Genomic DNA, 24,739 nt, shown 5'->3' with positions numbered 1-24,739 from the left:
AAAAATGTCTTCACTTGAAAAGTGAGAAGAGCTTATCTTACTAAACGTCGTTAGAATGATTTATTTATATATCTTTATATTTATCTATTTCGTCCTCAAAGATGACTCAAGCAGTGAATGTCTGCGACTGCAACTTTTAATGGTTTCATACTACAATGTTATGAAGATACATCAGTATCCAGGCAGCGCTCGTGTACCATCGCGAACCCCTCCGCACAGCAGCTTCTAATGGTGTCACACTACTAGGTACTTCCTATGTTATGATGATCTATCCAGTACGCAAACTCATCGCCGCAATCGTGTACGGTCGCGAACCCGCCTGAAGCTTCGTCACAACGCAACGTTCAACTTGAGGCTTTGCGGTTTCAGGCTCTTGACCACAAAGGGTACATGTTGGACAGGTGGCATTCCCCACTGATGAAATGAGCGTGCTGTGAGGCAGGTTCTCAACCGAAGTCGATTCGCTGCCACCATGGCGTACTAAAAGAGTCATGTTATAGTTACGTCATGGCTGCCCCCCAATGCTTCCTCTAGGTGGTGAAAAAGCCTGGCAACTCCGCCCCCAGTTTCGAGGAGTCGATGTCCCGCCCCACGAGGGATTGAATTCGTCCAAACCGACTCCGGTCTCGTATATTCAGCTGTGTCAGGGAAGCTACGTAACAAGGGTTGCCGGGACTTATTTCGGATCGAAATGGGGACACCGTCCATTATGCGCTCGAGAGGAGTATCCCCATTCCCTCTCTTTTTGATCTTGTTAGGCCAGTTGTTTGTAATCTCTCCTGTCGGACATGGGGGGGGGGAGGCTGGATTGCTGCGTTCCCAACACTATATGTATGGACTTGCGAAGGTTTACATCTACCTTCTATACATTCTTGCTTCTGCCTCACACTGGAACGCAATACTCCATGGTGGAATAACATAATACCAGAGCGGACGTCATCAGAAGCGCTTGGTTAGTATCCCAAGTTGCTCCCACCAGCTTCCTCAGAAGACTGATGAGTTTCTATGTCTTCCGGGCAACTCCTTTGTGATGGACCCGATAGGTAAGGCTGCGGTCCAGCATAACCCCCAGGTACTTCGGATTCAGCTCATATGAGAGAAGCTGGTCCCCGACGAAGACGTTCAGTTTACGGGTGTGCCAGCCACTATATAGGTGGATGCAGTGGCCACTGTTTTTGTAGCGTTCATCTTCAGGTACCACTTGTCAAAGTAGGATTTGAGGCTGGTGGCGTCCTCACTGTGTACGCTCTCGAGATAGGTCCACACCTTACTTTGAGTAACGAGCACCCAGTCGTCCGCGAATCCCAGCCTCAGGGAGGAAGTGTTCGGCATGTCGCTAATGTAGAAATTAAACAACATTGGCGCCAGAACAGATATCTGAAGGACCCCATTCATCAGTTTCCTGACTTTGCTCGTGGCGAAGTGGAATTGTCTTTCCCCTAAGATTGAAGAGAAACAGCATCAAGGTCTCTTTGTACCTTATGATTTCTAAGAGCTCTGTTAGAAAAAACAAAAAGCTAGAGGTGCCTTAATGAGCCAGTAAGACGGGGAAAATATTAAAGTGAGTAAATGTGACTCACAGAAAAGGGGACAAATAATGTGTGGTTACAAAAAATAACATTTTGTTAAATGTGGATTCTGTGAAGCAAACCGCTCAGCCGCTGCGGTAACGTGCAAGTAAATGAGACTGCCATACCCCTCTGATGAAGGGTTACTGACCTTTAGGACACCCTAAGAAGGAAGATTGTGGGACGGTCAACAGTCGAAAAAGATTTAAGATCTAGTGTTTGCAAATGCTTACAAGCACCAAAGAAAATAGTAAGACAAAGGAAACTAGTTCAAACAACTAAAGACACATTTAGTTCCTTTCAGCTCCAATAAAGTTGAAGGTGATGAGGAAAATAAAGTGCACTGCTTCCAATTAAGGACATCGGACAAACACACGAAAGGAAAACAATAGTATTTTACACTTTATTTTTCAAAATAAATAGTTTAATGTCCAAGTACAGATTGTGTGAACAAAATAATTGAATACAAACAATAATGTTTATAATAAGATTATAGTCATTAACAAATCCAATGCTACAAACACGACCAAGGGGAAAGGAAATCTTTTTTTAGAACAAAATAAATAAGTAATAAATAAGAAGACTACATACAATTCAATTATTAAATCTCCTTCCTATCACCAAGACTATTTGGATTCAATACTCATGGTAGTGGTAATTAACAACTCAGAGAAAACAATCACAAGAAATAATTATCAAGTCAAAGAAAATCTTGAATAGAAATCATCACAGAAATTGAAGGATTTTAAAACTACATTAACAAATATTCCCTTTTCTTTTATAATCCTAGAAATTTAAAGTAAAACATAACAAGATTCTTTTTCAGCTCTTACAATAAGTTGATCATCAAAATAAATACTATAGTCAAATTAGGTCACACGCCTACAATTTAGGCTGTAGGATTAATTTTCTTTTCTTCTCTTAAATATTGAGGCTAACTGGTGTTCTGAGTGAAACTTACAATGAAATTGAATTAATTTTTTCCATGATCTTATCTACAATAATTCATTTTGGCGTAGTTTGTAAATCCCCAAAAGAAAACAGAAGCAACAAAAAGCAACCCAAACCATACAATAATATTAGCTACAATTGCATTTTCAAAGTCAACAAAAAAATAATCATGTGTATTATCATTCTCACACGGAAACCATTTTCTTTTAAAATGAAGAAATAAATAAATAAAACTTAATTTAAAAAATAACAAAGAGTGTTCAATCAATCCCAAATAACATTCTTTCCTTTAGTAACAATTAAGATCACATAGTCGCCCATTTTGTCTTTTTTTCCATTCAAATCTTCTTTCAATCTCTTTAGGTTAAAAATATGAAAACTTGTGTATGATACAGAAACGGGATGGAGCAAGAAAAATCCTTTAATCAGACCAGTAAGTGGCAGCCGACATAATTTTTCCTGAAAATTTTTCACAGAACATGAGGCACCTAAGTATCTCGTCAATAAAGTGCAAAATGATGATCAAAAGAGTAAAGAGATTTAATTTTGGCAATACTGTGAGAAATCCGACGATTGTCGGACAATTTACAGGTCTGAAAAATAAAATAGACCTCAATGTTTTATCCAGTCTTATATAATACACAACTTTTCATATCTTTATTTTGCATTAGCCATTGCGCCCTAATTTTTCACTCTAAAGGCTCCTTCCTATCCACACATATATTTACAAATTAGATGATGACAAAACATTTAACCGAGTTGTAACTGGAGGGGACATTAACTTCATGTCACTTTGCAAGTTTTAATACGATTGCAATGAAATGAAATTGGCCCGTGAATTTATTAAATTTGTAAACGCTTCTTCTTTTCCAATTAACGGAATTGTTACTAACTTGGTTAATTCATGACTAAAGAGAAGAGAAAAACTGACTTAAAACCTTAATAAGTTGATTAAATGATGAAGTCACAAATTATAACTAAGCACCTTATCTAAAGATATTAAGACTTAATTATATTATATCAATTACAGGTGCTTATTCTGAACACAATTTGTTTCCATACCTAACAACACAGTGCAAAAATAGAAAAAGGTACATGATATCAAAATTGCAGATATCCATTGATCAACGATCATGTTTTTTCTTAGACGTAATGAAAATGAAGAAAAACATCATCATCACACATGAAATCTCATAGAGAATAGGTTGAAAATGATTGATGCCTCGTAAATGTTGAGCATTTGCAGCTCAGTAAGCTCAGTTTAATTTTTATTTTGAATTTGAATCAATTTGTTTTGAAACGTTCAATTTAATTTGCACAGAAAGATAATGTGTTTTAACAATGCTTGGAACTCTTTATAAGTTATATCTGCCTGAGGAAAATGGAAAATTAATGTAGTCAAAGGACTATGGATGTAAAGGCAACATCTACTCCATTGAAATCTAGAGTCAAAGGACTATGGATGTAAAGGCAACATCTACTCCATTGAAATCTAGAGTTAAATGACATGTCACATGACCCTAAAAAAGGCAAATATAGTTAAAACCTGATCAGGGTAGCAATAATTAGCTCCACTACCAGTGCAAGACTAAACAAAATCACCTTAAAGTGCAATATGTGCAATCAGTTTAAAGAAACACTTTTCAGGAGTCAATAAAATATGATGCAATCTGAGAGATTCCTTCCGTCTTCACCAATATCGAAATCATTACCCCAAATACAAATCTATAAAAAGAGATGCCAGCAATTTAACCAGCTCACTGCTATACTTTGCAAAACCTTGTCTTGTAATTAAAAATTTGGACAGAAAACTCGACCTTCAAATGTTGATCGATTAAAATGACCCTGATCATGGCAAAACCTCTCAAACCCGAGACTTTAAGGAAGACTTCGCAGAGTCCCATTTTAGAGAGCCTTTGCCTAGATGAGGGTTATTTTAATGAATTGATATTAGAAGGACGAGTCTTCTGGCCAAATCTTTAAATGCATGGTTTTCCAGAGTAAGGTAGAAAAGAAAGCAATAAGCAACATTGCAAAATACTAACTTTCCACTTTTCCTCTCACATAACTTGTACTTTTTGCATAAATTGACCAGGGGAAACATTTATTGTTGAGAACTGTGTATAAAACAAATAAATACGATTGTGTGATGTTTTGTGTGCAAAACACATCAAATGTCATGTGGTTATGTGGCATGGAGGAAGACATTAAGTACAATAATAGAATTTACATAACATCATATCAAGACAATCTTTCTTTCAAAACTATTGTACAGGTAGAAAAAAGTAAAGAATGAGAGTGAGTAGCTTTGATCCATAGAATTATATCCAAAACAATTAAACAAAACTGTTAATAAAATAAAAGTTTCGAGAATTGCCTTCTTTTTCTTGTTGGCCTCCTTAATTCTTTGGACAAAATCCAAATCACTTCAACTTCCTTTTCAACTTCTCCAACACAGAACACATCTCATGAAAACAATAGTTGATATAAAACATTGTTTGGTTTGCTTTCATTTTAAGCAGGTATTATGAATTAATCTGAGGCGGCTAAATATCAAACTGTGCATTATAACAACAACAAAAAATGATATGAAAGTATGTTGTGCTACAATTTATCTTAATACTATCAGCTATCTACCTCATTCTATCTACCTCACTCTCTCACTCAAAGAAATCGTCTATTCTAATGATTGGCAATAACTGCAATGATTTGAAAGTAATCTGGAATGAATTACTAAAAATCACAAGACTTGATCGGAAAAGAAACTCAATCAGATGTGAAATAATAATAATAATAATAATAATAATAATAATAATAATAATAATAATAATAATAATAATAATAATTGCAGTAAAAACAACAATCAATGAGGATTACTCAAATACCAGTTGAAACAATATAAACTCCAGTTTCTTGTGTTGATTAGGACCAACCCAAGGCTCTCCAATCACTCACAATAAGGCGTGTTACATAATATCTTACATATTGCCTGAGATATGATGAAAGCTACTCATAATTGTATCATATAATTTGTGACTTATACATACCTATATATTTGTACATTTCAAAGTATTTACATTTTCAACCACAATGACATTTCAATTTGTACTGGTAAATAATCATCATTTCAATACAGAGTGAGACGGCATACAGCACATTATGGAGACATTTATGCGATTTTAGGCGATAATTCTTTGTCATATTATGACAGAGATTATTATGGTAAAAATCAAACTAGAAAACAGTGAAATAATGTTTAGGAAAGTTTGTTTTTTTCCCTCTCCCATAAAATTGTTCTGCGCAAATCTCAAATCTAGTTATTGTTCATGAGCTTCAATTCATTTTAACTTTTGTTGGCTTCTTTAATGATTGAGACGTTTGTAGGTTATATTGGAGATGAGGAAAGGTAGAATGTATTTCACACACTTAACGATTAAGATAGATTTCAAATTCAGTGCCTGAAACACTCTTTGGATTATGACTCATAGAAAAAATGCCAGAAATAAAGCAGAAAGTCTGGGTAAAAACTAAAACGTCTCATTAGAGTACAAGGGCACTAATCCACAAAAGAGGACAAAGGGGATAGAAGACCATACCAATCACTTCACTAACCAACAGCATTTCGAGCTTCTTCAATCTTGTATAAATGAACCTATAAAAACATCATTTAAATGAAATTAGACCTTTATGGGGGAAAGCAATCAAACAAAATGAACACAATGTAATTCAACATTGAGCTTTCCTAAGAAAAAAAAATTAGGTTTTTCATATATATATATATATATATATATATATATATATATATAATATATATATATATATTATATATATATATATATATATATATATATATATAGTAAGAGAGAGAGAGAGAGAGAGAGAGAGAGAGAGAGAGAGAGAGAGGAGAGAGAGAGAGTGAGAGAGAGAGAGAGAGAAGAGAAAGAAGAGAGAGAGAGAGAGAGAGAGAGAGAGAGAGAGAGAGAGAGAGAGAGAGAGAGAGAGAGAGAGAGAGAGAGAGAGAGAGAGAGAGAGAGAGAGAGAGAGAGAGAGAGAGAGGAGAGAGAGAGAGAGAGAGAGAGAGAGAGAGAAAGAGAAGGGGCGGGGGGGGGGGGGGTATAACCTAAGTACATTTTATTTATCATAAGGTGTATTTAAAAAATACATGAACAATTGTGGCCATCTGTAACAAGAATGACATGGTGGTAAGAAGAATAAATTGCCTTTAAAATATTATTTTTAACGATCATATTATTATTTACAAAATCTTTGTAGGAGTCGTTGGAATGATTCATATTTTTTCTATTGAATGAAGGAGGGTGGATAACATTTTAAACAAACATTTATCTCTTAGTCATTAAACCTTTCACTGCCAAGATATAACAAAATTGCCCCGTGCATTTCAATCAACATTTCCTTCCGCTATATATTTTAAGTACAATAAGTACAAGATTTCAAGTACCTTCAGCCTGAAATATCTATACACAATATTTTTTAAGGTAACCCTCTGAACAAGCAACTCTTGTTACATACGTCATGTTCACATGTCTTAAAATTATTATTTCTTAATGAAATGGAAATGACTCGATTTATAAGATTTACAAAATTTGAAAAACCGTTGGGGTACACTTTTATTAGATAAAAGTAAATTTCGTTATCTATTTAGTTGTTAATTCTGATGCTGCAGTTGTTGGAATTTGATTTTTCTTTATTTTTATCCCTGTGGCATGATAAGATGTCACTTCCAAAACATTTTTGGATTGAACATACATATATAATTTAAGCCATGAATCAACCGAGTTGTCTAAGTTCACAAACTTGGGGTTAATCATTTTTCCGGAAGAGAATAAAAAATGAAATATCTAAAGAGGGGCTCAAAGTCTCAGATAACAGCCTTACTCATTCTGCCACCTTGCCCACTATATCAATTGACATAAATTCATGAATATTATGGCATTCTTTGTCAGAATAAAACTAAATAAAACCAAAAAAAAAATAAATAAATAAAAAAAAAAAGAAACAATTATTTAAAGTGCTTGCCGACATTTGTCTTAAATAAGATTTTAAAGCCTACTTCTGCTTTAAATAGATTTTACATATCGATAAGGTTTACTGTTGGTTTAATGTACAAAGACATACTCTATCACACCATCATTTCCACCAATCTACCCTGATTATTATGACGCAGGGATTACCAAACCATCAGTTATCCTGAACACATAGAGAGAATATATTTTTTAAAAGCCCATCCATTGTATCCCTTCGGATTGCGAATGGACCCAGATTGTCAAAACACTTTTTTGCTAGGAAATTAAGGGTTTGTGTATTTTGATTTTTTTTTTTTCTTTTTTTAAATGGAATTATCAATGTATTTTTCCTAGTTTGTAAAAAAAGATATTTAAACATTTTAATACTGGAAAAGAGCAATGAGAAACAAGAGCGCCAACAAGACAAAAACAGGTAAAGGGCAATAAAAAGATTCAGCATGAAATTTCTAATAATAAATGTTAACATATTTGGGATTGGGACGAGGAGTGTATAATGTTTACATATCTTTTACAAGGAATTACTTCTTCACACAAAAGAGGAAATGGACAATTCTCATAATTAACGAAACGGTACTTAATATACATTTATTAAACAAGTGCAATAATCAAGGGTCTGCATATTGATTCTTAAGGTATAATGAAATACAATATGGATTAATCATGATATAAAATGGTAATATATCAGCTTAGAAAGCAGGATATTTGATTTTCTTAAAATGTCTGCATTTAAACAAAGAAAAACAGAAAATCCATTAAAATATATATTATAAATTGTGTTCACTGTGTCACTAGACATAAGAAGCACCACACAAATGTTTAACACACAACATGTCAATGGCTTGATTAAAGACAACACATTTCTTAAATTACTAGAACATTGCAACATAATTACAAGAATATTTAAACTTCAATGGCTTCCACATTCATTCATCTTCTCTGTAATTTCTATGCACCAGCTGATAATGAGAATAGAAATCAGGGACTCCAGTGTTCATTAATTTGGATTGTGACGGGTTCTTATCATCAACTATTGAAATCTTTTATAAATATACATGTAAAGCAAAATTTAAGTGAGGCATACTGGAGAAGCCTTAGAACTTCAAAGAACTACAATAATACCCTCCCTCCCCCCCTCCCTCCCCCTCTCTCCTTCCCCACAAAACAGAAATACAACTATAGTTATTCAACAAGTTTATATGAAATAAAAGTGTTTACTACAGGTTACATGCAGTGAGTTTACAAAACACAGAAAAATATTTTTTTTAAAAACAATGCAACAGAATATATAGAGGGGAATAGCCTTTCCAAATTTAATAATTTTAATATCAATAATCCATTTCAAATTTTTAACTTTCGTTCTATCTCCATTTTACCTTATCCATCTTATGAAAATATTGAAGTTACTGAAGAATTTCATCGCTTCATTTTGGAAACACACTTTGCATACTGTATAACAAAATTAATTTTCAAGAAATAAATGTATGAATTGTCATTATCATATATATCTTTAAAAAATCATAAATGCACAGCCAAATTCATTGAGTAGAGCGAAAAACAGGGGCAGTGCTCCCTCATCATATGACAGTGGAATGCCGGGAGTTCATTGTACCGTCTTTACTTGATTTACTACGAACAGATGCCGCACTAGATCGAAAATTGGGCATGTCACCGTGTATTACATCACTGTAAAAAGACTGTTGCTCTTCAGTCTCACTCTCAAATTGAACTTCCAGAGCCTGAAATAGAAAAAAGTTACATTTTGTTATTTTTGTTTTTGTTTTCTGTTTCTACCCAGGTTTTAATAAATATTCTGTTTCTAGGCTTTCTTTGTCAATGGAGCTTAAGTTAAAGATAAACTAAATGTTAAAACTGCAAACAAGGAGTCAACGTAATAAACAAAATTAAATATAACAGCTTAAAAAATTGAATGTTTTGGGGTCAAAACCCTTCTTCAGTCAACAATAAAAACATTACTTAAAAAAACAAATATCAGTTGAAACAGTATAAACTTACTTAAAAAACAGATATACAGCAGAGAAACATTTGTGACATCCGTCTTGAAATTCACAGCTTCTAGCAGCTTAGTATTATTTTTAAAAGAATTCAAGACATTTAAACTTAGATAACAGATAAGGTAAAGTTCATTAGTCGGGTTAAAAAAGTTGTCTTGCCAGACATTATGCGATTTTCTTTTTTCAGCTGTAAGATTAACTGCAACAAACCTGTTTCCTTGGAATTAACATGGCCTTCCATTCCTTCATATCTGAGTTAAATTGATCTTCCAATTCCTTGATCTTCTGTGTCTCCTGTTCCATCAACATCTTACGCTTTTCGCCCTACAAAGCAAATGAGAAAATGATAATATCATTAACAAAGATCTTATTTTATTAATAGGTCATATTAACAAAAACTTAATGATTTGGGACACAATATGTGCTTTAGAAGCATTCATAGGTTGTAATTCGAAAATTGGGAAAAGGTGAAAGGGAATCTGGGACATGCTTTTCCAGTAAAATTTAGAGTATTTGATACAAAATATCCATGCATTCTGGGCAATTTGAAAGACTTCAAAGCCACATATGCTTAATTTTGTAACGTTTGACACATATGTCGATATAATACATGGTTTCAATAAATCTTATTTTAGCAGTAAACATCTGGTTACAAGAAATTTTATCAACCATTCACATATCTTTATTTTTCCACAGTAACAAAAGGAAATGTTGGTTCCAATATTTTTTTTTTTTTTTCAATCAAAATAATTGAGAAAGGATTTGTTTAAAGTGTATTACAAGCATTTATATAATTCTACTTGTAAGCTTGAACAATCTGTGAATTTTTAAAGAATAAGGAAAAGTACCACAGGATAAAAGTACATTTCATGATAATTTTTTATTTAACTTTTTTTTTTTTTTGGGGGGGGGGGGGGGGGGGGGGTTATTTGGTGTTAATGATATTCTGGTATTTTTAGATTCAAATTTTCCAGCCTGATTCAGGCCTATGTGATAAATGTAAGGCCAACACAAGAACATGCAAGTTCACTATGATACTACACCCCCCCCCCCCCCCCCCCCCCCCCCCCACACACACACACACAACCAATACAATACCAAAAAAAAAAACAAAAAAACAAAACAACAACAACAAAAAGAACAAAAAAACAACCAACCAAACAAGAAACAAAAAATAACTTTTAACTTAATTTGAGCATTTATGTCGTGCAATATCACCTAAACATGCTCAAAAGCGCTTCTCAAGGGGTCCCCAGCCCACATCAACATTTAACATGAAGGACTAGACATTACTTTCCAGAACAGTAATACTGTTTTTACATAAAACTGTTGTAGTAGAAATCTAGTAATAATAGGTCACCTGTAAATTCTCTAACTCTTTCACCGCTGCTTCATTCTTGTCCATCAAGGCCTTTGCTTGGCGTCTGTGCTTCTCTTCCTGCCTTAACTGTTCTGACTTCATTCGTTTCTTCTCACTCTCTTCAAACTGAAATAACCAAAAGTAAACAATAGTCATTGAAACATATGCAAAAGGTGAATGAAAGTTGCAAGTTACAACTGGAGAAAACAAGCTGAAGAACAACAATGTGGAACACAACAACAAAACCATCATTTTTCACAGGACTGACATTGCTGAGTGCATCATTCATGCTAAATTTTAGTGTAAAGTGAAGAAATTATTTTGAGGAAATATTTTGGCCACATAACTTTACGACAAGTGATTTGGCAAAACTAATATATTCAATACTAGCAGTCAATGTAATAGCTGGAGCAGTATTTATTCATGTCATCGCCCTATGCTGAGACCATTAAATTAAAAGTTTATCAGAACAAACCAATTAACACTGAGATAATCATCTTATATTATTTGATCCATTCTTTTTTTCCTTTCTTGTGTTTGCCAGGATAAGAGCATTAGTGCTTTGTACAGTATTCCAGAATTTAAAATGAAGCTGGTAAGCAGTAACAAAAATCCAAAATAGCTAACAAAGGTTTAAGAGAGAAATTGATCTCTACCATTCATCTAAGTAAGAAAGTTATATGCACCTGTTTAATTTTTGCCTTATCGTCGTCAGGTGTTCCAATTGTACTGAGACGCAGACTTTGTTTAAACATCTGAGCTCTTGTCTTGGCTTCACTTTTCATCACCTTTGGCAGACGTCTCTTCTCCATGGTATGCCGGTTAGACATCTCTTCCTCTTTTGTGTGGTTATAGCGCTTCAGGTTGTCCATTTCCTGAAAAGTAAAGCATTAAAGCATATTCAAAATATTCTCAAATCTCAGATACCATAAACAGTAAAGGAAAGGTTCAGAAGTAAAACATGAAATTACTTAAAATCAAACATTAAACATAACTCAATATCAAATTAATGAGATCCTTGTGAAGAATTAAGGGAGGATTCCAACACAATATTTGAAGGAACATGTTGAGTTGATGATTATCAAGAAAAAGATAAAAGCCTTCTCTTTTTCCTTTCAAAGAATCTCTATGAGAATAAATAGTTCATGAGCTCTCATGACTGTTTGCTGCAATTTGACATAATTGCAGTGAATTTTTCAGCTGTTTCTGCCTTTGTGTAAGATTGTGTAAAGAGCAAGGAGGTAGCCTAATCATACAATATCAGCAGAAGTATAATGAACAAGCAAAATGCTCCTTGGTGTATTTTAAAAGCTGCTATTCCATCCATTGAGTCTGACCTTTGTGAAGAGTTTTGATACCCTTTAGTTATCTAACTGTTTTCTATTTAATCATTTCAGTTTAAAACTTATCAACAAAATTCCGATTTACATTGTCCTTTTAAAAATAAAATTTTCATTTCCCCACTTCAATATAAGTTACAAAACTTCCATTGGCCTCACAGAGAAATGATTACTGGCACAAAAACAAATGAGCTTTTCTTCTTTTTCTTTGTGTGGCAAAATCTTGACCCTTTAATCATAAAAACTATAATTCCAATAATTGACTCAGAAAATAAAAATGAAAGCAAGCTTGATGACATTGTTTGTCTGTTAAATAAGTGAAAACATAACCGATCCCTTACAGAGGATGTCACTAACCTTTTGATGCCTATTCAGCATTTGGTGCCTTTTGACAAAGAACATGTCCTTGAGTTGAGTCTTGGCTAACTGGTGTCGCTCATGGAGCTGGGTCTTCTCTATCTCCCAGAGACTTGCTTCCCGACCTGAGAGATGACAATGCACAAAGATTTATATTTATTTGAATATAACAAAGACAAATGTAAAAACAATTTACAAAATGTCAAATAACATTTACTATTTTTTTTTTACATAAGAAAGCCTTACATATACTATTTGGTTCAAAATTTAAGAAAAATGAATGATGACTTTAAATATAGTAGTGAAGAAAGACATATTTCTTTGCTTAAAGTGAGATAAAAATAAGTTCTTTGTTTAAAGTTCCCCCTCCCCTAAACTCTCCCCTTACCGATCATTTTCAAGATTTTTACTGAGATGTCATACCAACACACACATTAAATTCTATACTCAAATTTAACAAGAACGTGCTAAGCTACATATAATCTGGTTGAACAAAACAAGCTTTACATAACAGTATTAAATATTTGTAAATATAACAAAAAGTTTTCTTCAAATATTGTGATTTACAAATATATATGGAAAAGAAAGCTATTGCCAGTATTGTAAGGGTTAAGATTTCACATACTAATTAATGTATGAAGTCATAATATCATCAGGCAAAATTTTATTCAGCATAATTTTCCATTTGAATTGCACTAAGCACTTACTTCCACCTCATAATTCAAAAGACTTACTTCTAAACATCTGCTGTTTCTGTTGTAGACATTGGCTTTCCAACATGGCAATCTTTTGTCTATGTGTATTAGCAAGCTGAGTCATGTGAGCATCCATTCGTTCTGCTTGCTTTTCCAAAAATTCACGTTCCTTTTAAAACAAAATTGAACAGTAAGTCATCAGATGTATATTCTAATTCTCACCAAAATATAAAAGTAAATGATAACAAGGCAAATAAAACATTAATCAGTAGATAATTAAAAGATAATTCTTAGCACTTAGTTTGGATTCTAAAAGTATTGCCATATAATGTGGTGTAGTTGGTCAATGCCTTATGTGCCTTTGGATAATTGAGGTGGTAAATAAAATTTTAATATTCCAAAATACTTAAAACTTGAGCTTGAACTTTTTTCATATAGCGCAATATCCAAGAAACAAGCTAAAAGCCTTTTACAAAGGGTCCCTGACCAACAGCACCATGAAACTTATGGGCCATTTACATGTGGCAATCGACCCGCACAGGGCAAATCACATGCTCAATGAGCCGATAGCGTGTGTCGAGGGCGAATTGGGTGGAACAGTGGGCAAATCCTCTGTCGCTCGGTCCGATCCAGGTTATCAAGCACTGCTATCATCGAGGTCAGATGACTGACATTTCCGGTAATCTTGGCTCACTTGGGAGACATTTCTTCACATAAAAAAAATCTTTTTGCGACTTACAAAAAAAGTAATGGCAAATTCGTAAACAGTTACCTCAAATTAATCGAGTCTACGTGTACAGATCACAATTTAATGCTTGGATAAAGAAATTATTTTAAAATTATTTTGATTTTTTATTCCAATGCAGATAAAGTCAATAAAGTCAATTCGCTATGGCATAATCATATCTCATACAATATTATAGTAGTTTAAAGAAAAACGTAATAACAATAATAATAATAATAATAATAATAATAATAATAATAATAATAATAATAATAATAATAATAATAATAATAATAATAATAATAATAATAATAATAATAATATTAATAATAATAATAATAATAACAATAACAATAATAATAATAATAATAATAATAATAATAATAATAATAATAAAATAATAATAATAATAATAATAATAATAATAATAATAATAATATATAATAATAATAATAATAATAATAATAATAATAATAATAATAATAATATCTGCCGATGGGCCAATCATGTGGGCAAACCCCCAAGCTTAGCCCCCAGCATGTAAATGGCCCAATATAGAATGAGACGTGACACCTGTTAGGCGTTAATACAATATTTCCAATACAGAGACAACACTGTGAATGGCCTACTCATTTTATACCTGAGTACGGTGAGAGAATATGAGTAAAGTGTCTTTCCAAGGACTCAACTACGTGCCGAGCGAGGCTCGAACTAAGGACCTCCTTATCCAAAAGCGATTGCCATACCACAAGACCACATGGACTGCACATAGACAAAAACAGATTCAACTTGCTTTATTAATCTTAATCCAATCACATAATCATTATTAATTCAATTGGTCTTACCTCCTTTTCGAGGTCAATTTGCTTGCTTTCTCTCATTTTTTGAGCTGTTTCTTTCTTGTTGTCTCTGGGCAGAAGGTCTAATTGCTGCTTCAGAAGTTTCATTTCTTGTTTCTGATATTCACGGAAATGTTTCATCTCTTTTTCCTGTAAAATAATTGAAAATATTTTGGTTAGAAAACTTGACCTTCAAATATCGATCGATTATAATGAATTTCCAGGCTTAAGAGTTTTTGAGAAGGTCAGGGTCGTTTGAATCATTCAATATTTGAAGGATTAGTATTCTCGTCAAAAGTTCAAACCTGTTTTTTATTTTTTTTATTATTTTTTTTTTTTGCAAAGTACTGCAGTTATGTATCGGACATTTGAATTCTATGCATCAGTAACAGAATGCCAAACACATTTTCTGATAAGGCTGCAGATATTAATGACTTTTATTCCAGTTTCTGTAGCTTATGTTTTTGTTTTTAGGGGTTTTACGGCGCTTGCAACACATTTAGGTTATATCAGCACCAGTAAAAAGGAAGAAAATGGGAAAGTAAAAAGTTCTAGAATTACAATTAAAGCACCCAAGAAAAAGTAAAACATAGGGGAACTGGGAACAAATAGGGATCAGATGTAGATTCCAAGAGCACACCACCAATGTACTTAGTTTGAGATCACCTCTAAGTTTCATCCGGACACAAGCACAAAATCCAACAAAGAGGAATGCACTCAAATACTTACATTATAAATTCAAACTAACAAATATAATAATACATAACAGAGAGATGATTCACAAGGGAAAAAATATCATCTCCCAAAATAATAACTATGCATTTGACTGTTTCCCTCCCAGCCAGGACTCCAGCCAGGGCCAGAACAAAACCAAGTAATCTCATTCCAAGACAAAGACAGAATGCAAGTTGGAAAACATATAAGGGGATAGAAGACACTGTATGTACCTCCCTGCCCACTATGGGAGGTCAGGAACCCCACCCAGTCTGTAGCTTCCATATATTGGCTACCCTTGGATAGAACAATGTACTAAGGATGGCTGAGCCCGGTATTTTAAAAAATTGTATATGCGTCACAGCTTCTTTCAGTACTTTCAGTACATGGTAAAATGAAATCATATTGCCTTAGTAAAAATCACTGCAATTCACTTTATTTTTCTCTTATCAACACATCTGATTGAAACAATCTGCTCTTCCAAGTAAAGTCTTTGATGAAAACTTGTCAAACAGTGATTTGTGAATGTATTCGACCCATCCCTCACACCCACACACCAGTACATTTTTTTAAACAATGGAGGAATAACTTGTTTAGTGATATTATTTCTCCATTTAATCTGTTTATAACTATGACATATCTTGCATCTCATCTGAAGATAAAACAGAACAAGAACAACATTCATATTACACCAACGATAAGAGCTGAATGGGGGGATACTCAGTTTTGACCGAATTCTTAAAATGAACACAAATATATAAAGTAAAAAAACATATTATCCAATAGATTATCTTTTAAAACATAGAAGAAAAAAAAGAAGTTATAATCCACTAACGATTATTTTATAAACCATGAACAGTGCTGCCAACCCCAACTGAAGAAAAGGTGTAATTTTGACAGAAAAAAAAGGTGTAATTTTGAAGGAAAAGGTGTAATTGTTCTAAACAAATGCATTATACATAACCATGTATCACCACAATCATCTTCAATCGTTATTGGAAGATCTCTCTCCACAATTAATCTGGTAAAGGCTACTTATTCTGCTCAAATAACGCTTCTGGTTCAGGCTTCAGAAAACACGATAAGCTGAAGTGGATGATGAAAATGCAGCTTTTTTCCGATTTCAATAAGACGAGGTTCCGCCTGACGAAAAAATTGCTTAAATCACCCACATGACCTTGATGACGACAAAAAGTTGTGATGTGGAACAAAAAAACATAAACGTGTAATTTACTTTTCAAATATATTTTGTTTTCGTTTTAAAATATGTGCTAACTGGGCAAAACAGAACACACAAGATAAAAATAACCATTTTCAAATGACATCATTAGAACATTTGTCATGACAGGGTGACCCCACGCAGCTAAATAGGAACCTTCAAACAAAACACGAGTCAACAACAGTGTCCAGCTAGCATCCCAACAAGGGAGATAACCCAATCTCACCTGCTCCGCCTTAATCCTCTTGGATGCGTTTTTCATGTCATTGTTCTGTGTTTGCTCTGCCTTCTCGATAATCTGCTTCTGTTGTTTGAGGAGAACGTCCAAGTCTGAGTCAAACTGTTTTTTCAGGCTCTGGTATTCAAAAAAAAAATATTTTTTAAAAATGTTGATCATTATAAACACAGTAAAGAAGCTATGATGCCAACAAGCATGAAAGACAGAGAGCCACATGAACATACACACACACGTAGACACACACACACACACACACACACGCAAGGCAAACACAAACACACCCTTAATATGCATGGAGAGGTATGGTTGCAAACAACGTTGAAGGTGGAAGAAGAGTATGGATGTGTGTGTGTGTGTGTGTGTGTGTGTGTGTGTGTGTGTGTGTGTGTGAAAGAGAGAGAGAGAGATAGATAGAGAGAGAGAGAGAAAGAGAGAGAGAAGAGAGAGAGAGAGAGAGAGAGAGAGAGAGAGAGAGAGGGGGGGTTAGAAACTTACCGTAATATCTGTCTCAAACTTTTTCTCCTTTCCTTCAAGAGCTAGATGATTCTTGTACTGTAAATCTGTGATTTGTTTGTTTTCCTGCTTCTGAAGTAGCTTCAACTCTCTCAAATCTTGCTTTCTGTAAACATCAAATAGTTTTTTTTATAAATATGTCAATAGATATATTAAATTATAATAATGTACCTCGATCTACTCTACAAATTGTATGCAACATCATCTGAACGATGTTTTGCATAAATATGAACGATGTTTCATAACTTTCTTTCGGCGGTTAGCTATTCTAAAAATATATTTTTAAAAAAATATATTTTTTCTAAAAACAATTTGAGTCATCATCATCTAGTCAGCTGATCCTGCGTAGGACGTTGCTTCCCGAACTTTCTTGCGAAACAGATTACGGTTTTCCGCCAGTCTACTTGCTTGAGTTGCTGTCATTCCCAGCCATTCGCATATATCTTGTTCCCAGCTTCTTGTTGGTCTACCTCTTCCTCTCTTGCCGTCTACCCTTGTCTGCAGAATGTGCTTTTCTAATGATTCGTGGCGAGTCGTGTGGCCAAAATAGTTTAGTTTCAATTTCTTTACAGTTTGAAGAAGAATTGGTGATTTTATTCCGATCCTTCTCAGGACTTCTTTGTTTGTTTGTTTTTCAGTCCATGATATTCTGAGTATTTTTCTGTAGCATGCCATTTCAAAAGCTGTGATCTTTGTGCTCTCTGCTTTGCTGATAGTCCATGCTTCGCATCCATATGTTGCAGTTGGGAAAACAACACTTTTGAGGATTTTGATTTTTGTTTGAATGCACTGCCCTTTCCAGATATTATTAATCTTTTCTAGCTTTGATCTTGCCATTGCTAGTCTCCTCCTGATCTCTGGGGCCGATTTCCCGTTGTACTCAATCCTGGCTCCAAGATATTCAAAATTCTTTACTCTTTCTATTTCTTCTCCATTGATTTTTATGATGGCATCTGTTTTGCATTTGTCAGTATTCATGATTTTGGTCTTCTTTATATTCAGCTTAAGGCCTTTGGTATCGCTATGTTCCTTTACAGATGTTATTAGATTCTCTAGTCCCCCGGTGTTGTGGACAATAGTGCAGTGTCGTCTGCGTACCTCAGATCTTTTATGGGTAGACCTTGCATTTTAGGTTCGTTGTAATTACTTCTCCTGACATCGTTTTCCACATCTCGCATTATACCTTCAGTGTAAATGCTGAACAAATGGGGTGATAGAATACATCCCTGTCTTACTCCTTTTGTAACTTTGAACCATTCTGTTGTTCCGCTTTCTAGTTGTACCGCTGATTGTTGGTTCTCATAGAGGGATTTTATCAGGTTTCTAATTCTAGGATCAAAGTTCATCTCCAGGAGAGTTTCCCATAGTTTCTCATGATTAACACAATCAAAAGCTTTCGAATAGTCTATAAAACAAGTGTGGAGGCCAGAATTTACTTCTCGATGCTTCTGAATAATTTGACGCAAATTGAATATGTGGTCTCTTGTCCCTCTGTTTTTTCTAAAACCTGCCTGGGTGTTACTGACTTCTTCTTCCAGTTTACGTTCAATCCTGTTCATGATAATTTTTAGAAGGATTTTGCTTGCATGACTGATGAGTGATATTGTTCGGTAGTTGGAGCATAGTTGTAAGTCTCCTTTCTTAGGCAATGGTATAAAAATTGCTCTACTCCAATCTGAGGGCCAAATTTCTTTCTCCCAAATTTTCGTACAAAGTCTTAGATATACTTCAACTCCTTCATCTTCGCTTGCTTTTATCATCTCAGCTTGAATGTTGTCACAACCTGGACTTTTCCCATCTTTAAGTGATTTAATTGCCCATTCTATTTCAGATTTTAGAGGTGGTAAGCTAGATTCTTTGTTTTCATTTTGCATGTTGTTTTGCAAAGGTTGGATTTCGTTTATTTGGTCTTCTGTGTACATATCTTCACAATATCTTTTCCACCTATTTGCTATGTCTTCTGCTTCTGTGAGGGGTTTACCTTGCTCATCTTTTATCACCCCTATTCGTGATTGAAAACTTTTTGTGATGGTTTTTATTTCATCATACATTTCCCTGGTCTTGTTTTCTCTCTGAAGGTCTTCTATTTTTCTGCATTTTCTCATGAGATATTCTTTCTTATCCGTTCTGCACAGTTTTTTCACTTCCTTAGCTATCTCTTTGTATACATTGCTATGAGTGCCATGAGTCGTCTTTGCGTCTTTCCTCTCTTTGATTTTGTTTAGTGTATTTTCACTCATCCATGGTTGTTTTTTGCCCCGTTTTTTAGGAAGGTGTTTTTCAGCGGATTCCAAGTATATTTTCTTTGTCTCATTTGCGATCTCATCCGGTTCCTTTTCCTCGATATCTTGAAGTAGCAGTTGGAAACGATTCTTTACTTCAATCGCAAATTCTTCATTGATACTGTCAACTTCGTATCTAATAGGTCTTGTAACTTTTTTCTTCATTTTAAGCTTCAGTTTCAGTTTTGATATCAAAAGTTCGTGGTCTGTGTCACAGTCTGCTTTTGGTTTGGTCGTGACGTCTTGAATTATGGTGTTCCATCTTTTTTCAATCATGATGTAATCAATTTGGTTTTTTGTTCTTCCATCTGGCGATGTCCACGTAAATAGTCTTCTTGGATGTTTTTTGAACATGGTGTTTTTTATTGCAAGTTGATTTGCCATTGCAAAATCTATGAGTGTCTCGCCTCTTTCGTTTCTTTCCCCTAGTCCAGATATTCCAATGATTCCATCTTCTTCACTGTTCTTTTTTCATCCTACCTTGGCATTAAAGTCACCAGCGATTATTAATATGTCCTGTTTATCTTTGTTGTCCACTTCCTTTTGTAGGGCATCATAGAAATTCTCTATTGCTTCTTCAGTTGCAGCAGTTGTTGGTGCGTAAACTTGAATAAACGTGATGTTTTTAGCTTGACCTTGGAGTCTAATGCTAACAATGCGATCACTAACTGGTTTGTATCCAATGAGGCTGTTGACTGTTGTTTTTGCGAGATAGATTGCCACACCGCTTTGTCCAGATTTTTCCCTTCCTGAGTAAATTATCCTTCCTCCGCAGATGGTTGTGATTTGAGTAAAAACAATAAAACAAAATATATAAATAAATATTTTTTTTTCAATTAAAAAACAAAAATCAACAACAAAAAACCAACACAACAACAACAAAGACAAAAACAAGAACCCAACAAAAAAAAATAATAAAAAAAAAATAATAAAAAAAAAAATTTTAAAAAAATTAAATTAAAAAAAGGAAAGTTAAGGATCGCCATTTCCAGATTTTCAAAATATTACTTTTTCTCATTTACTTGAAATGCTCTAGAAACTATTTTGTAAGTTTTCGATAATATTTTTTTTAAATCAGAAAATACAGATCACGTAAACGCTTTGATGATAAGCTTCTTATTTTTCTCTTTTTTTTTTATCCTCATGAGAACTCAAATGTCGATTTCGGCAAATAGAGAGGCACAATCTTTAATTTGTGAAATTGGTCTTTTATATTTTAAAAAGAAAAAAAGTCTCTCAGTATTTTCAGACGACGGGATGACACGGGTGAGGGGGTCGGAGGTGGCGGGGAGGGAGAAGGGAGACCAACCGGGTATAAATTCAGTCCTTTAGATCAAGTAAGTAATGTCTATGCAGTGTAGTCAAGCCAATTCACGGAGATCAGAAATCAGAGAGCCGGTCCTTTGGGAGACTTACTATCGATTTTATCATCGTCTCCATCCACCCTGTGGCTTCCAGACCAAACCCTTTAATAACAGATCAGAACTGGCGTCCTCCATTGCAACGGTTGTTTAAGAAAGAGAGCGATGATCAAATAACTGTTTTAATAATAATAATAATAATAATAATAATAATAATAATAATAATAATAATAATAATAATAATAATAATAATAATAATAATAATAATAATAATAATAATAATAATAATAATAATAATAATAATAATAATAATAATAATAATAATAATAATAATAATAATAATAATAATAATAATAATAATAATAATCATAATAATAATAATTTTAAAAAAATTTAAAAAAATAAAATAATAATAATAATAATAAAAAGCAAGAGGTAAATAAAAAGGAGAATTCAATTATCAAAATCTGAACTTAAAATACTGGTAGTTCTAGATATGAAGGTATTGTGGATTCGACATCACGGAATTATTTTGGTGAATGACATAGAAGTAGATATTCATCATCATCATCATCATCATCATCATCATCATCATCATCATCATCATCATCATCGCCTTTTTCACCCTGGGTCAGGGTGTAGGCCACAGACAAACAGTTTCCATCCTTCTCTATCCTTATAATATTATTACAATATACCATCGAGCAAAACCTTGTATTCAGCCAGGAACATAAACAATCATCAAAACAATAAACGCAAAGAGAGCACGGGACGAGAAGAGTATGAAAGCAGCCAAATGATATGAGGAATAAACCAACCAAAAGCCCAACGGGAATATTTATGATAAACACAATACAGAAATGATCAGGGTGTACGTGTAGGCATAGATAGCTAACTTAATGAATGCGCCGAAAAATAATATAGCATTAATTCGAAGCTGACGAGGAATCCCATTCTATAAATAGCGATGACTGCCGTATTGGAGACCTCTGCCATGAGTTCCAGACTCACGACTGGATAAGGTTATCAGCAATGGACACTCAGTGTCAATTCCAAATTTGAAAACAAACAGGCAAACAAACGAACATACCCGCAAATATAAGAAACAACTGCTGTAAGACAAAGCTGAGGGGACAATCAATACCGCCATACCGACTCGTGCCACTAATGCAGCCAAGTGTCAGAAGTGGCAAAAGAGCAAATCTCCCTTATGAATATGCAACAGCAAAAAGGTTATCATGTCCCGCCGGCAATCCAACTATCGGATGGAATGGATGGATGGATGCATGCATGGTAGCAAAACAAACGTATCAAATCAATCAAAAACTAATGACGGAGATTTAAAAAAAAAAATATCATCGGCGGCGATAGATGTCCTGATATCCAAATATAATATACTGTTCTTAATTCCATCATCTTTCACCACCATCACCACCACCACCACCATCACCACCACAATCATCATCATCATAATTATCATCATCATCATCATCATCATCATCATCATCATCATCATCATCATCATTAAAAAAATAGCTTTGGCTGTTATATACTGATGTTTTTTCATTAAAAAATGTTTCATAATGATTTTATAATTATTATAAGTAATAATTTTTAAATCTAAATCAAGAGACACAAAATGTTACCCATTAACATATCAGACTATAACGCTAATTCCAATAAGTTTGTGACAAAATAAAAAGATTCATTTGCCGCGAGAAAAAAAAAATAATACATATATTAATGAATGAATAAATAATAATAATAATAATAATAATAATAATAATAATAATAATAATAATAATAATAATAATAATAATAATAATAATAATAATAATAATAATAATAATAATAATAATAATAATACAGTATTCTTCGATAGCGCTAAATGCCGAACCCTCAAAGCGCTTTACAATCTCTCTTAACAAACCCTAAACACGCCCATACCGTGCCAAAAGACTCACACACACACACACACACACACACACACACACACACACACACACACACACACACACACACACACACACATAAACTACAACAGTCGCATACACGAACTCGGCAAGTTTTATCCAAAAAAATATAGAAAGATCTGTCGCCGAAATTAGCAAGCCGTGTTTTTGGTACTTTCAGCAGCTGGATCTCCGATGTCTTAAGCTGACTAACTGGAGATAAGGGAGCAACAAATTCTTGAATGTAGCTCGGAGATCGGGAATTTAGTGCGTTGAAACAAAAACAAACAAAAAAACAAAATTTTTAAAATAGGGCAATTTTGAATTCGATTCTGGCTCGAACGGGCAGTCAGTGTAGTGTACAGAGCATAGCTTTTACCCTTGTTTTCTCATGTCGACTAATGCCAGAACCATTCTGGCAGCCCCGTTCTGTACCTTTTGGAGTTTGTCAACTTTCTTGTCAGGAAGGCCCACAAACAGCGAATTACGATAGTCGAGGCGTGAAAGAATGACGGCACAGACGACTGCTTTAAGCTGGTTGGATGGGAGGAACGCGTTTCATTATTTGCGATCTATTTCATTCAAAATGCATGGTCCTCACCATCTGGTTAATCTGAGGTTCCAGACTTAAAGAGGCGGCCAGTACACAACCAAGATTTTTTTTTTGGTCCATCTGTCAGGGAGACGCGGGTGTTTAAAATAGACATACTATATATACCAGTCTTCCTGACATTAGAGAGTGTACAATATAATTTTTTTTAAATTTTTGTTGTTGTTGTTGTTGTTGTTGTTTCTCTTCATTAAGTTTTAGTCTATGACTCTGCATCCAATAACCCATGGAGGCGCAACACTTATCCAAATGAAGCGAAGCCACATGAATGCTAAACGGGACGACAGACTTATTCCAGTTGTGTATCATCGGCATACATGTGATAATTCACTCCATGGTGCTCATTGGCGCGTCCACGGGGCAGTGTACTGACTGAGTCTTGTGCGACACCGATATTCAATGGTAAATCAATTGACTGCTTCCCATCAATCAAGACATTCTATTACTTAGATATGACTTAAACCATTGAAGGACGGTGTCACTGATTCCAAAATTCTCAAAAAGACTGGTACATAGAATGATGTGATCTATTGTGTCGAAAGCTGCCGACGAGTCAAGTAAAGTAAGTAGGGAGATTTCTCTATCACAAAACAGTAATAAATCATTGACAATTTTCAGTAAAGCAGTTTCAGAACTGTGATATTCTCTATAAGAAGACTGATATTTTTCAATTTAATTGTTAGACAAAAGGTGTGATTATCACTGCTTTAAAGGAAATAAGGGGCTAATTTGATATACGGGTCGGTAGTTTTTTTTTTTAATCATCAGGGTCAAGGTTGGATTTTTTAAGGAGAGTGTGACAGTTGCTTTTTTTAAAAGGCAGATAGGTATTATTTCTGAGCTAAGGGATTGGTTAATAATAGAGGTAAGTTATATCTAAAGTCTAAAGACATTTTAAAAGATTTGTTGGAAGAGGATCTACTGAACAGGACTTAGGAGGAGACAATATGATGACACCA

General features: G+C 34.1%; 1 protein-coding gene across 1 annotated transcript in view; it reads right to left on the bottom strand.

Moving 5' to 3' along the window:
• Positions 1-7,842: 7,842 nt before the first annotated feature.
• Positions 7,843-24,739, bottom strand: part of LOC144966286 (uncharacterized) — a 69,727-nt gene continuing 52,830 nt past the window's right edge. Inside the window, exons 14-22 of the mRNA XM_078902503.1 lie at positions 17,558-17,681; positions 17,051-17,179; positions 14,898-15,041; positions 13,368-13,497; positions 12,634-12,758; positions 11,623-11,811; positions 10,937-11,062; positions 9,787-9,900; positions 7,843-9,300 (exon numbers count right to left, since the gene is read on the bottom strand). Coding sequence (XP_078758629.1) covers positions 9,139-9,300; positions 9,787-9,900; positions 10,937-11,062; positions 11,623-11,811; positions 12,634-12,758; positions 13,368-13,497; positions 14,898-15,041; positions 17,051-17,179; positions 17,558-17,681 — 1,243 coding nt within the window. The 3' untranslated portion in view covers positions 7,843-9,138. The remainder of the gene's footprint in view (positions 9,301-9,786; positions 9,901-10,936; positions 11,063-11,622; positions 11,812-12,633; positions 12,759-13,367; positions 13,498-14,897; positions 15,042-17,050; positions 17,180-17,557; positions 17,682-24,739) is intronic.

This window comes from Berghia stephanieae, chromosome 2, assembly GCF_034508935.2.
Source record: "Berghia stephanieae isolate SIO BIC M18660-M18661 chromosome 2, UCSD_Bste_1.3, whole genome shotgun sequence".
Lineage (NCBI taxonomy): Eukaryota > Metazoa > Mollusca > Gastropoda > Nudibranchia > Aeolidiidae > Berghia > Berghia stephanieae.
This window is presented reverse-complemented; position numbering and strand designations above follow the sequence as displayed.